The following is a 15825-nucleotide window of genomic DNA, read 5'->3' on the forward strand; positions in this document are numbered from 1 at the left end:
CTCCTATGAAATCCTTTTACTGTTAGTCAGTACTCACAGGTCTTCACTTAAATGCTCTTTCATGTCATCATCTCATCTCCTTACTTTGTCACCTTCAAGACCCTTCCTATGTGTCTCCCCCTTCCCCTCTTCCTTTATTCCTCATTTTTAAAAATTGTCTTTGATCTTACCATTCTTCATGTAACAGACATTTCTGGAACATCTGTTGTGCCACACAATGTTGGTGGAAGGTGACACAGAGATAGATAAGATGTTTTATCTTAACATAGCATGTTATAGCTCGTAAAACATCTAGTTGGCTAATAATATCTATTGCAAATGTCCACTTGCATGAAACATAGCATGTTATAGCTCGTAAAACATCTAGTTGGCTAATAATATCTACTGCAAATGTCCATTTCAAATAGGCATCTCCCTATGAATAGCTGCTATGGACATTCTAGAACATGCCTTTTGGTGAACACACTGTAAGCATTTCTGTTGCATCTACACCTAGGTATGGGATTGTTGTGTCATAGCATGAGCGGCTGATGGTCCTAGTTTACACACCCATCAGCAGAGTTTGTAAGCTCTCCTGCCCCTTCTCTCTATCCACATGTTCAGAAGCAGTGGAAGAGAAAAATGCAGTTGTATATTCACACAATAGAATACCATACAGCAACGAGAGTGAAAGATCTACAGTGAAAAGCAAAAATATGGATGGATCTCAAAAACATAATACTGAGTGAAAGAAGCCAGACACAAAAGAATGTGATTCCATTATGTAAAGTGCAAAAATAATCTGAGTTGTTTAAAGTCAGGATAATGGTTCCCACTTTGGGGATAGACTCTGGAAGGGGGCATGACAGGGGCTTCTGGGATGCTACTAAGGTGATAATATTCTTTTTCTTGACCTGGGTGCTGATTGCAGAAACTTGGACGATTGGTGAAAATTCAGCAAACTGTACATATGCAGGAGCCCTTTTCTATGCATTTTATTCTTCAATAAAAAGCTTTTAAAAAAACTAAACACTTGTTTTCTGCTTCTCCAACAGCTATACTAAACTTAAGCTGCAAGTCACTCCAGAAGGACGCATTCCTCTCAAAAAGTAAGCTTCATGAGCATTTCCCATTATTCTTTTTTTTTTTTTTTTCCTCAAAGATGTGAATCCGTGCCATGGCTCTGTTTTGGTCCAAGTAGGAGCATGGAAATGTGTGGTAACCCTGTTCTCCCACACACTCCATATGCACATCAGTGCAGCTGGTTTTCTCATAGAGATTTCCTGGGCCTCCCCCCTTCCTGTGTCATCATTCTCAAGAAACACCAAAGCAGGAAGGGGGTGGAGGGGATGGGGGACCCTTGCTGTTAAACCCAGAAGACCATCTGAGACTCAGATCTATTCTAGGAATGGAAATTGGGCAACCACAATGCCTCTTTCTTCCAAGATGACACTAGCCTTGAAGCAGGGGTTGCAAACTCAAATGTCAACAGAAGCCAGGCAGGGAACATGCATGATGAAGCAGGCCAGGAACAGGAAGGAAAACTGAAGAGTGAAACCCTGTCTCAAGGAGACAAGGACAACTCAACTCCACCATATTCCCTGTGGGACTGGTGGGCTCTGGACGCTAGATTTTCTAATGTTTCAATAGAACCCATAAATCCAAATTGTTATATTAAATTGTTCAGTACTTAAGTTATATTTTTTAAAACCAAATTACTGGCCAACAAAAGCACATCTCTAGACCATGTTCAGTCAAAAGCCTTTAACCTTTGACTTACTAGCTACCAGTGGGCTTCTGCTCATAAAAATGTTACATTATTAATAATAATTAACACTATTAATTAATTGTTTATTATTAATAATATTAGCAACGTACACCTTTAGAGCATGAGTAGCAGCAAGGAGACAGGGTTGTCAAGGATGTTGATTTTAGTGCTTAATACAATACCAGAGGCTATTTAGTGCAATGTTTTTTAACTGGGTCATCGCCATTGTCTCAGAATATCGATTTTATTTTAGGCACTTTAATTTTAAAAAGCACACACATAGATCTTCCAGAACACATATGCTGATGCTAGAACAATAAGTATCTTTTAATTCTCTAAAGATGAATTATAAGGAGGTTTGACTGAATGGAATGTTTCAGCTGGCGTCATCTACAAGTGTGATCCAAATGCCTTTTAAGCATCTCTCACGTGGTGTGCTTTCACTTCACAGCATATACCGCTTGTTCTCAGCAGACCGGAAGCGAGTTGAAACTGCTTTAGAGGCTTGTAGTCTTCCATCTTCACGGGTGAGCATGTTGCCTTCCTAAAACTAGCACTGCTAAATAGCCCTGAATAATCATACTAAAATATATCTTGCTCCAATATTATCCGAACATTTTTAAAACTAAGAAGTCCATAGGACTTATTTGTTAATATGTACAATATACGGGGTCACTGTATTAGTTTCTTTCACTCCCATAACTCCAACATTTTCAATTAGAAAGACCCTTTGCAAATTGAAAAAAAAAAAAAAAACCAATTAATACAAAAAAAGTACTGGTCAAAATATATTAATGTTACTAAGAATTTAAGCTTCTTAGTAATTATAAATCCTTTCTTGATGTCCCTTGAGATACTAGCTAATGATTATAGATTATGATTAGGAGTATTTTAAAATATTAATTTCATCTTATCCCCCTTTTTAAATGTCTAGGTCTAATATTTATAAGTTAATAAGCAATTAGAATGGTAGTACATTTTATAAATAAATATACTTATGTACATTGCAGGGTTGTTCTCAAAAGGCTTTTGCAAGAGGAGTACAGGATCAGTTTGAAAATTGCCTACTTTGCTCCTATGGTAGTCAAGTAGATGAGAGGATAAGCTTGTAAGATGCTTTTTTTTTTTTTTCTCCCAATACATTCGAGGCACTTAATATACATTGACAACTTAAAATAAAGTAATTCGCCTTCATTTCAATGCATTTCTACATACCTGGCTCTAATTACCATTGTTTCTGGGATAGCTGGGTCTGTTTCATAAAACCTTTTTCTTGTGCTATATGCAGAACACTCCTTTCTATTATGAATTATTTTTATCCCAGTATCTAAGCAACAAGTAAGCAAGAATAACACTTATACCTAAAGAAGAAACTTTGAGTCTCTTGAAACATGCTGGCAACGTTGAAGTTGCACTGAATGAAGTTGAGAAGCCATTCTTAAATGTATGGTTAAGTTATGAAAAGTATTGAGAGCTGTTGCATCAGTTACATCAGCCAATTCTTGTGAATATTTTTCAGAAAAGTGAAGTTTATTAACGACTTTTGTCGGTAACAGAAAAGAAAAAAAAAAAAAGTCACTCTCCGCTATCAGTTTCTTGCTATCTGTGGAAAAAGCTGCTGATGTTGCAAACACTGGGCAGAGCTGTGGAAAGGCCCCCAAACATTTAACCTTCACTTTAATAAAGCAAAAGAAAATGATCAAACTTGTTTATTATTGCTCTTTCGTTTGATGCTTTAGAGCAGGAAAGATATAACTGTCAAGGTCTTGTCCTTGACTCAACAAATATTTTTTTTTTATTTGACCTATTTTTTTTCTTTTTTTAATTGAAATACAGTTGATTCACAATGTCTTAATTTCTGTTGTATAGCAAAGTGGTTCAGTTATATATATATGTATATATATGTGTATATATATACACACTTTTTCATATTTTTTTCCATTATGGTTTATCACAGGATATTGAATATAGTTCCCTGTGCTATACAGTAGGACCTTGTTGCTTATTTATCCTATATATAATATTGTAGTTTGCATCTGCTAATTCCAAACTCCCAGTCCATCCCTCCCCCACCACCTTTCCCCTTTGGTAACCATAAGTTTGTTTTCTGTGTCTCTGAGTCTGTTTCTGTTTCATAAGTTCATTTGTGTCATATTTTAGATTCCACATATAAGTGATATCATATGGTACTTGTTTTTCTATTTCTGACTTACTTCACTTAGTATGATAATCTTAAGTCCATCCATGTTGCTGCAAATGGCATTGTTTTGTTCTTTTTTATGGCTGAGTAGTATTCCATTATGTATATATGTACCACATCTTCTTTATCCATTCAGACTCAACAGATATCTCTTGAGCTCTTACTATGTGCCCTCCATCACTGAGAATATGGTAGTGAGCAAAATGAAGTCCCAGTCCCAGGATTCAAGGACCATATAATCTCTGGAGGCGCTAGTCAAACACTTTGACTGACATGTGTAAATTGGGGGGGAATGCCATGAACAAAAGGAATGGAGCACTGCCACTGAAAATAAGGGAAGTTCATTCCAGAAAAAGAAAACAATATGTGCAAAACCCTGAGGCTGGAAAAAATTTACTGGTTTGAGTAACTGAAAAAAGACCATTGCATTTAAGCATGAAAAGAAAGTGAGACACGAATTTAGAAAGACATGCAAAGAATTTTTTTCCTCTGCAGTTGCTCCTGAATTGACCTTTACTGGATAACATCTTGTGAAAAATAAAAAAAGATCAAAAATGTTAACCTATTACTATAAAACTAGCTAAGGGAAAGAAGTAATAAAAAAATGAAGCTGAATAGAAAATCAAATCCATCAATCAATTCTCTGTAAATTGCAATTTTCTAAACAATTGGATTCTGACAATTCAGCCGATAAATACAAATTGAGTTTTTACAATCCACTATGTCTATTATAGGTTAACACTTTCAAACCAATGTCAACTGGAGACATTTTTAAAGGAAAATGAGATTCAAATAACAGGAGTTATGTTTAAATTGAAAAAAAAAATTATCTTTAGTAAATTAAATGTTATGACAATTTTTTGAAAACAAATTGGAGATTTTAAAAAAACTATAATCAACCTCCATCATAAAGTTTTGAAAGCTCATTATTCACAGTAAAGTATACTTTAGTTGGAGGACTCGTAGAATTACAATGCTGTAAAAAGATCTAAAAACCAAAGTCAGTTTCAGAGCTAGGAAATAAATGTTTCATTGAACTGACTATATTTTAAATCCTTGTTGTAATTTCATATCTACAGAACAGTGGCCCTAGAAAATATCCACTAATTAGCAAAGATATACTGACAAGAGGTGTTTTAAACACTCCACAGAAGAAAACGTTACGTAAATGGTAGACAGTAGTACATATCTGGGAGCCTTATATAGCCAGTGGTTGTTCAAACTAGATTTAATTGTGTTCTGTAAATAGATACATTACCAGAAATACTGTGGATATCCTGTTGAGATTTTTTTAAACATTATCTTTGTGCACATTGTTAGGGATAATTAATGAACTTGAACTTGTATCCTGACCAACATGATCCATTGAAATAACACATTCCTTAAAGGGTACTCCTTTAGAGATTTCAAATGCTTGCTAAAGTTACCTTAATTGTTAAAAAGTAGTACTATATCTAAAAAGAGAGACAAAGCAATTACTGTCTTCTTTAATAATCCAAACGTATTTTCCAGTGAGAGCTTTGAAGACTTTTCCATATTCAGAAAACTACTACTTTACTCACAAACTTTCTGAGAACAGAAAATAGTGTGTATGCACCAAATTCCCTTTGATTTAAGGCTTTATTAACTTGAAAAAAAAGCTCACTGACATTTGGAATCATATTATAGTCTAGGCATAGCACTGACCTTTTAATGAAGAAGATAAGAATAAATCCATATTTTTTTTATAAAATAAAGTTTACTATAGTTATCAACATACATGTAATACCAAAGAAAACAGCGATTATTTTGGATTTAAATAATTCCATAAATTTTACTAAAGAATACTATGAACAAAATTTACAAAAGAACTTCTCCCAGGATAACTGTAATAGGTTGCTTTTCTCCTATGCCTTATACCCAGAATGTAAATCAGAAATATAGTTATTCATTCAGCTGTAATTCTTAAAATCACTAATATCACAATTCCATTTTAGAACCACATTATGTATTCAGTTCATTATCAGTAGTTTACTTGTAATTATTTCATGTACTCTCTGGCTGTCTCAACTTTTGATTTATAACTTTAGAAAAAAAATACTGAGAATAGGTTGAAATCCTGAATTTACCAGAAAATAATTCATTGATTTGTCAAGATAAAATCTGTATGTGGACTCCTTATTCATTAAAGTCCACTGAATTAAATTAATATGTTTTTGAATAATGTCTCTGAATGTTAAATACCTGCTTATTATAGAATTGTTTTTTAAATCTACAAATGTATAAAAAAGAAAATACAAACAGTATCCAAAAACTGATATGCAATTTAGTTTTCTGGATTACAGTGTTAGTTGAGGAATCAAGCGACCTTACTTCAAAACATAGCAACCACCCCCCACCCCCCGTCAATTTGATGCCTTAGACAAGTTTTGTAACCTCCCATCTCTTCAGTGTATGTATCTGTAAAAGGGGTCCCTGACCATGCCAGCCTCATAGAGTTGACATGGGATTAACTGAAAACATTCAAATAAAGCTCATAGAACTATATACTTGACATACAGTAAGTGCTCAATAAATATCAATTCCTATTATCTCTGAGTATTTTTTTATATGCCCATTTATGTGAGTTCTTTCTCTTTTTTTTATTTTTAATTTGGCATGTGGATATGTCATAACTTGGTCTTTGGAATCTGGAAATGTAAATGCCACCAGTACTATCATCAAGTTTTTTGTTTAATCTTTTCTCTTTTGAGATTCTTTGTATACAAGCATGGAATTGAAGCAACTACATTTTTAAAGTATGGAAATTCTTTGTAGTTTCTGGAATAAATGGGCCTGATTCTGACTGTATTGGTCTCTTAATTCTCCCTCAAAAAGTTTTGATAACAATGGCAACAAATAATCACTGACAATCTGTTTTGTATTCGAGCCATGATGTGGTGAACCAAGTCCTGGACTAGGAGACCGAAGACCTAAGGTCTGGTCCCATACCCGGGTTCACCCAACAGACATTGATTAGGTGCATATTATATGCCGGACATCATTCTTGGGACACAAAGGAATTAAATAAGAGATAGTCACTTTGCTCAAAAACACAGTCTAGTAGATCATCAGAAATATAAAAAATAAAGGAAAAATCGTGTGATGGATGCTCTAAGGAAAGTATATAAAGGTGGATTTTGGACACAAAAAAAGAATGTGTCATCTCTACCTGGTTTGGTAAGGAAGGGTTCACAGAAGAGTGTTTGAACTTTGGGTACAATCTTAAGAGTATCGGACTTTAAGTTTCCTCCTGCTTAAACAGGGCAATGAATCTATTCTATCCACTTCACCAAATCATGAGGTCCAGGAAAAGAAAATAGGTGAATGACCTTTGTGAATTTCAGCCTTATTTAAAATATTCAGAATTGGTAATTGCCTGTAGCTTTTCCCTAATTATCTCCCCCATACTCTTTCACTTGAGTTTTCAGTGGTGCTCATTTTAACTTATTTCTCCAAAATATATTTTCTCCCATTTTCACCCACTGACCCTAAAGTGTATCCTCATCAGTCAAGCTGGGCAAGACAAAAATGAAGCTGTATTGAAATGTTGTCCATTTTCTATGTGCTAACATCCAACTGGTAATATAATACTGTACTTATTCAGCTTATTTCATCAATGTGTCCTCTCTAATAGGAAGTTCTAATTCATAGCTGGTAAGTAAACATGGTTAGAGTTTTAGAAAAGCATATTGCTCTATGAAATTATGTTTATGGAATATTATGCAAATGGCTTTAGTTGAATCTGATGTTCTGTGGGAAGCATACTTGCTGTCAACTTCCACTTTTGTCATAAATTACACTCATTCATTTAGTAAATATTTATTGTGGACCTGCTATATGTTACAAATTTAGCAGTTAACAAGCAACACACAAGTCCTAGCTTGTGTTGATCTGCAGGTTAGCAAGTAATACAGAGAACTGTACAATTGGGAGCACAAAACAGTTAAATAAGTACTGAAATATGAGATAAGTGTGGTGTGATGGTAGCACAGAATGGAAGACAAAACCTGGTCTAAGAGGAAGAGATTTTAAGCTAAGACAAGAAGGGAGAAAAAAAAGAAGTCAGTAAGAAAAGGAAAACAATGATTGATATCCTTAGACAAAAATCTGTTTATTTGTATGCTGGGGGGAGGGGGAGGTAGAGTGAGCTCTAAATAGTAACTATACAGTAAGGAGACTGGGAGAACAAATTTGGAGTTCATCAAATCCAATAAAGTCTGATGCTTGAGTTGGCCAACAGAGCCACTGAGTATTTCCTTGAGATTTGTTTTTAAATCTCTCTTCCCTGTATCTCTCGGCCAAAGAGTAGGATAGAGAGGCTCATTTCTGGCTATTTTAAAAACTACTTAAAAGAGACGTGGGTGTCTAACTCCGAGAGAGGGTGGCATTAAAAAAAGTGTGCATTGTCCAGCCAAAAGGTTTTCTTTCATTTTGTATCAATAAATTAAACGGAATTTTGGAAACCTGTTTATAGGTTATACTTGTCCCCATCTTTTGAGTGACAAAACACCATGAAACAATTTATGGGAATTTCCCATTGTTCTAGGAATTGGCCACTTGTGCTCATGATTTCAAAGTTGGTGTCCAGGTAACTGAACTTAATGGTGTAATGCATCTTGCTATATATAAATGATACATGTGTTGTTTGGTTGTCTCAAAATGCTGTTTTGCAAAATGGATTTTTTTTTCTGCTCTATAAATCGATTTAGTAAAGAAAATATTATTTTATTCGTTCATTTCTCAAATATGAGACTCCTGCTGTTTGCCAAGTGGTGAGCTAAGTTTTCTTATCTGTTAGCAAGCAGTGTAGTCTCAGACCATAATTCAGACAATAATTTTTAGATATTTCTGTAAAGGTACATTTCCAAAAATAAGAATACGGTAAAAGGAAGGGTGTTTTCTTTGTTTTAAGGACTTGAAAATAAAAATAATCATATAAACACATACCTGAAAAAGGAAAAACGGCATGAAGAATGTTCTTCCTGTTAACAAAGGCTTGAATACATGCTTCCGGTTTCCATGGCAGCCCGACTAAACAGAAAAATAAGTCATAGAAGTCACTTTTTATATCAATGACTTGCTTTCCAAACAATAGGACCAAGAGGAATCAGTGAGAAATAATGACTGATGTCCTACTTATGAAAACTGTTTTGCAACTTACCAGATTACTTAAACCAGAAAGAACGTTGTTTGAAAAAAAGACACAAAATTGGGATTTTATCTTTTCATTTTGAAAATGTCTTTCTCCAGGTTCTTTACTTTAAAAAAAAAATACATTCATTCAAAAGTCTGCTAAACAGCACATAGACAATGTGAATGTGCTTCATGCCACTGATTTGTACACTTAAAAATGGTGAAATACTATATTTATCTTCTGTATATTTTATCACAATTAAAAATGAGATTGAAGTCACCAAAAACAGCAACCTAAAAAAAAAAAAATCTGCTGAACAGACCCTGTTTTCACTAGGTCTAATCTTATTTATTGAATGTACTTCAGAAATTGCCTTAACATCCCTTTAGAAGGAGAAAACTCTTAAGCTTAAAATATAATGAAAAAACAGAAAATAAGGCTTTTGATACCTCAAAGCCAGTGTCCAAGTGAACTCCACCACTGGCCTCATAGATGTTTTCTGAATGTTCACCCTGACCTCCTATTGATCTTATGGAAAAACCCCAAATGAACTTTTTGGCCAACCCAATAAAAGAAAGAAAAGAGGAAGGAAGGAGGGAGGGAGGGAAGTTAGAGAGAGAGAGAGAGACAAAACTGGGAGGATGAAAGATAACACAGAAAAAGACCATTTACTGACCCTCTTGTTTTATTCCCCAGAATGATTCGATACCTCAAGAAGATTTCACTCCAGAAGTGTACAGAGTTTTCCTGAACAACCTTTGTCCTCGACCTGAAATTGATAACATCTTTTCCGAATTGTAAGGGAACACATTTTAACTCGTTTTGTTCTGCCTTGGCGATGGTACTCAGGGTGCTAGCTAGGGCAGGATTTTGAGCAGTAGAGGGAGATGGCAGAACCTGTTTGTACACGATGAATAATAGCAGTGATTCTGTGTAATTTGATGGAGACAATCACACATTCCTACCCTTGAGGTTCAACCACTTTTTTTTTTATTAATTTATTTATTTGTTTTTATTTTTGCCTGCGTTGGGTCTTCGTTGCTCTGCGCGGGCTTTCTCTAGTTGCGGCGAGCAGTGGCTACTCTTCGTTGAGGTGCGCGGGCTTCTCATTGTGGTGGCTTCTGTTGTTGCGGAGCACAGGCTCTAGGCGCGCGGGCTTCAGTAGCTGTGGCACGCAGGCTCAGTAGTTGTGGCTTGTGGGCTCTAGAGCACAGGCTCAGTATTTGTAGCACACGGGCTTACTTGTTCCATGGCATGTGGGATCTTCCCGGGCATGTGGGATCGAACCCGTGTCCCCTGCATTGGCAGGTGGATTCTTAACCACTGCGCTACCAGGGAAGCCCTCAACCACCACTTTTAATGAGTGAAGTTGGCTATGATTTGTTGCAGGGTGTCTCTGTTTTAGAATCCTCAGGGGGCTCTGTGTGGTTTGAAGATTATGGCTAGAACAGAGGAGTATCTAGGCTTACTTTGTGGAGATAGACTGTTGTAGAAAGAATGCTGACCTGGGAACCCGTCATATTACCTCTTTGCATCACATTAATGAAATGAGAAGTTTGAATTACTAAGAACCTTCTCAGCTGAAAATTATTTGCTTTTATGTTAGAAATCATATAGGCGTTACTTTTTAAAAAATGAATGAGAAAAAAAGAAAAACAAATCAAAACACCAAGGCAAATATGGGGAAGTAGCAATTTATCGATACCTTTCTTGATATACTGAAATCTATGTGATGACAGATCAATCCAAAACTGACAGACTAAATAAAGATTTCTTCATATGAAAAACAAGCAAACAGTGCTGCTGAGAATATCAGATGTACTCACTTTGTCATGTTCATTGCCATCGACTATTGATTGAACATCTGCAATATCTGTACTATTGAACTTGTCTTTGGGTTGTCAACAGGATTGAAATGGGAAGTTTGAATCACACTATATTGCAGAGTTATAGACTCTTGCTGAAACATAATTTTATTGAAAAGAAAAATGTGCCCAAACATATTGGGTATTTTTAGTAATGAGAAATAAATACATCTTTAGATGATTAAGCGGGATATGAGAATTTGATGACTAAACCAGAAGTTTAGCATCATAATCAAAAAACAACCCATAATCTGTGTTCCATTTAGAGTGGTGCATCTTCACACACAAGATACAGTATTTCCCTATTGTGGTTTTCTTATGCATTTGGTATAGTTCAGGGGCATTGGGATTTGGTGGCAGTGATTGCAAAAGTTTGTGATGGAACAACACAATGTTTTTAGGGCAAGATAGGAATTCCAGTATAGCATGCTCTTGCCAGGTATGGCAGGAGTTTGTTTCCACATAGCTAAATGCAAATATATGAATGAGACTTGGTGGAAAAACCTTCTAATTTCCTGGTTTTTAATTGTTTTTAGTGGTGCCAAAAGCAAACCATACCTTACAGTTGATCAGATGATGGATTTTATCAACCTGAAGCAGCGAGATCCCAGGCTAAATGAAATTCTTTACCCACCTTTAAAGCAAGAGCAAGTCCAAGTGTTGATTGAGAAGTATGAACCCAACAACAGTCTTGCCAGAAAAGGTCAGTCCACTTTTTCCCACACCAGAGCAAAGCTCGAGTTCTAATTGTGAGTGGGCCACCCTTGGTAGTCATGGACATCAAGGATTATTCAGGAGGGTTTCCCACATTTATATGCCTGCTTTTCTTTCTGACTTAAATCACTGGTGGTTTAATCAGAAGATTTTTTTAGAGTTTGGTATGTGATGTTTTTGTTGTTGTTATGTATATATATATGTGTGTGTGTGTGTGTGTGCGTGTGTGTGTGTGTGTGTAACATTGTTTTTTAAATGTCTAATCATTTGTTTCGTTTTAAATTTTCCCAGTGACTGAATGCATCTTTTTTTCAGACAGGAAATTCATTATCTTAAAGGTTGCCCTTTTGGGTCTGTTTCTAGCTCTTTGACATGACCCATAGATTTTTCTAAATCTCTAAAACTGAAGAGAATATTCAGTCCATTAGACCCTTATCTTATAGTAGTTTATAGTTTACACTACTGATGAATTTTTCTACCTGAAAAGATATTTTAAACTTTGGCCTTCTGTGTTAAAAAAAAAATTAGTGTTTGTAGGAAAAAAAAAACAAACTGGTATCAGAAAGACAGCACTAAGATGCCTGAAAGTTATTGAGAAATTTATATTTTTGATTCTGGAGAAATGACTTGCCAAAATAAGATCATGAAAATTCAGTTGCCAGGAGTTTTCAACTATATGTGGCATCATGGTCTCTAAACTGGATCATCCTTTACCACTAAGACCAAGTGTCATCTGGATTGAAATACCTTCACTGAGAATATTAGTGTGTTATTACTGATGTTATTGTAAATTGACTAGTTATTCCATAGGGAGGAAAATAAAGTGCAATTAACCAATTATTAAGAAATAAATTGCATGTTAATATGCAAGTAATTTATAAGTAACAAATAACTCTGGCAAGCTTGTGGTCATTAATAAGATGGTTATCTTAAAACCATCCTCTAAATGCAAAATGAGAGTATTTATTAAATATCAAAGTAAAATCTTATCACTAATTCTATCTTACATGTTATTAGTTGGGAATTTATAGATGAATTACTTTAGTTTTTAGTTTTATCATTTTACATATTTTAGTTTTAGTCTTAGTTTCTTTGTCAGGCACTCTGCCTTTGTTGTTGTCATCATTCTTACTGTTGCCGAGGTCAAAGGAAACAACTGACCCAACAGTACATGTTGGCCTTGCCAGGCCTGCCCCTCCAGCCCCCTCAGATCTGATACCCTTCCTTCCCTGGTGTCACAGAGATGGGATTTCTCCTTTCATTAAACCAGAAGAACTCCTTGGAGATTTCTCATAGATAGCTTGACAGTTCCCTTCTGAAATCCAAACTTCGCCAAAAATAACTAACACAGTGTTTTAACAATTCTGACAAGACTTCTAAAAACAGTTAGCCCATGACACCAGGAAAACAAAAAGCTTTTGTGAAACCAATGAGGCACTTCAGAACCTAAACTTTGCCCTTTTCTCCTCCCTTCATACCACCTTGCTGGTGGTCCAGGCTTCATCTAGTGCATGATGCCCCCATATATCATACTCTGATGACTTGGACAAAGTAGAGGATACAAAGGAAAATACTACAATAGGTTATTGTAAAACTCTATCATCCTGGAAGAACTGATTTTGATTCTAATGGAAATTAAGACTATATCTCTTAACATTTGCATGAGTATTTAGTTTCATCTTAGAGCTGTACTAGGTGTGAATTCCATAATCATGCAGACATGTAAAATTCAGGTATATTTAAAAAATAGCAACTTAATTTATTTTCCTACAACTTAATATGATATTGATCATGAAGCCTCTCTGTCAGCATTGATGTGATTTTTTAAAATCACAGTATTCATTTCTCAACCCCAAAACTCCAGTAGGAAGATAAACTTGAGATGTCTCACACCAAGTCATTTTGTTTGCTGCTTTGGCTCTGTTTATGTGAACAAAGAAGATTAGAGAAGATTGTTTTATTCTAGCAATTGTTGTTTCACAGTCAAAAGGATAACAATTTTGAAATCTTTATTTGTAGGAATAAGAAGTTGTTGAGTTAGACCTCAATTCTTTAGTAATCAAAAGTTTGAAATATTTTTTCCAAGGATGAAAATCATTTTTTACTTGATTTTGCAGTTTATAATATCTGATGTTTGACTTTAAGATCTTTACAGGAACTCCTTTTTATATGCAACAAAGTACAATTTAAGAAAGTATTTATTATATGGCTTCAATGATGACTGATATGCAAGGAAATTAGCTCTCACTTATCATGTGACTTTCAAAATGTGCATTATCATTTTACAAAGAAGCAAACCAAAGCTTTGAGGTCAAATGACTTACCTAAGATCTCATACCAAGATGCTCTTCAAGAAAGCACAGTTTTTAACTTTCAGTCAACTAGTTAATATGTTTTAATCAATAAACACATAAGAAAATAAGTAGGGAAGTTTAATATTACATTATCATTTTTTCTGTGGCACCTTACATTTTTACTAGTTCTTCAAATGTGCCCAAGCATTAATTAAATTGACCACAAACTCAGTTTCATTTATCAGAGAAAGACACTTCCATACTGCCTATATTTGATATAAAATCATGGGAATAAGATACATACAGAAAATCCATATATAATAGCATAAATATACATATACTATCTGATATAAGCAATATATTTTAAAGTAGGTGTTAAACAAATAAACAATACACAAAATTGACCTATGCTAATGTTTAGTTTTTATATGCATTTTGTATAATTTTGACATAAAAGGTAATCTTAAATTAATGAAAAATTTTCAATGTGGCTAAAAGCCTAATGGCTAAAGCTGAGCGTAAGTGAGCTGACTGATGGCATAGCAGCTGGAAGTGTGAAGTGAAAACCCAGAAGAGCTGACCAACAGTGATGCTCTGTTGGCCCCCTGTCATGAGGACGTTACCCACATTCCACGCCAGAATTTCTGTTTCTGTGGATGTATGTATTGGTTATAAATAATCAGAAGGTTTCTGTGCAGTCTAAGGCCAAATGTTCACATGTTTGGGTTTCACAGAGTTGGAATCTTGCTGCAGAAGATACTATTCTCAAGGGAGTTAGGTTTATTTTTACAATTTAAAATCACACACTGAAAAATGCTGTGGCCCCAAGTCAGCAAATGTTTCTTCCTTACCATGTTGTTTGCACTGTAGGCCTAACTATGCTTAACACAGGGCTACACAATGACTCCTGCCTCTTCCAAACAAAAGGGTCACGAATGTCCGTTTGAAGACTCATGTCTCTTAGAGTTATTTTGTTTATAATTTAAACTCTTTAGAAGAAAGGCGTTGAGTAAAATTAGCATGGAAAATGAAATAGTTTTTGGTGCCTTAGGTAACAGGCTGCAGACCTCTAGATTCAGCAGCTTTGTCTGTAAAAGAAGGCCAAATTATGCTTAAACTGCCAAACTGAAAGAAAAGAGTTAAGTTTGTTCATATGTTTATTCTTCTGTGAAGAGCAGGTGTTCATGAGAATTTGTTAAGCAATTGAATTAATATAACATCATAATTTTAGCAGATGTTTCAAGCTACGTTTCTTTTTTATCAGTTCTTCCTCTTAAATTTTTATACAGTGTGGTATAAAAAAGCTTCCCTGCTTTGTTGCAATTAAGATGAAACTAAAACTTTTAGTATTTGATCAGTACTCCATGAGTTAATAGTTTAATAGTTGAACTCAAAATTAATAATAGCAGAACAATTTGTTTTTAAGCAAAGCAAATAGAAGTTCAGGTATAGCAAGCATATTTGCTCCAAATAGACCTAAGCTAACAATGATTTGCATACTAGAAATAACCCTATTGTATTTTTAATATTGTTTTATTTTAAAATATTTATGCAAGTGAATTATACTGTGTCATTATTATCAACAACAAGAAGCACCCAGAGGGTGCTAGAGAGAGCACTGGACTTGGAAACTTGCAACCTGTAGTATTAGGTGGAACTCCTTCAGTTGAAAAATGACAAACTTAACTCAGACTGAAGCACAGAAAGGAATTGACAGGTACATATAAGCAAAAAGTGAGGATGTTAATGACTTCAGGCATGACTACATCCAGGGGCTCAAATGATGTCATCAAGACCTGTCATCTCCCATCATGTTCTCTGCACTGGCTGTAATTCTTGGGCAGACTCTC

At 35.0% G+C, this 15825-nt stretch overlaps 1 protein-coding gene across 7 annotated transcripts in view; it reads left to right on the forward strand.

Annotated features, from left to right (window-relative positions):
• PLCB1 (phospholipase C beta 1) overlaps window positions 1-15825 on the forward strand; it is a 690420-nt gene that overhangs the window by 489829 nt on the left and 184766 nt on the right. For all 7 annotated transcript variants that reach the window (XM_082358993.1, XM_082358994.1, XM_082358995.1 and 4 more), the window contains 4 exons: window positions 1035-1088; window positions 2199-2274; window positions 9799-9899; window positions 11504-11670. In XM_082358993.1, coding sequence (XP_082215119.1) covers window positions 1035-1088; window positions 2199-2274; window positions 9799-9899; window positions 11504-11670 — 398 coding nt within the window. The remainder of the gene's footprint in view (window positions 1-1034; window positions 1089-2198; window positions 2275-9798; window positions 9900-11503; window positions 11671-15825) is intronic.

This window comes from Balaenoptera borealis (assembly GCF_965194805.1).
Source record: "Balaenoptera borealis genome assembly, chromosome: 16".
Taxonomy (NCBI): Eukaryota; Metazoa; Chordata; class Mammalia; order Artiodactyla; family Balaenopteridae; genus Balaenoptera; species Balaenoptera borealis.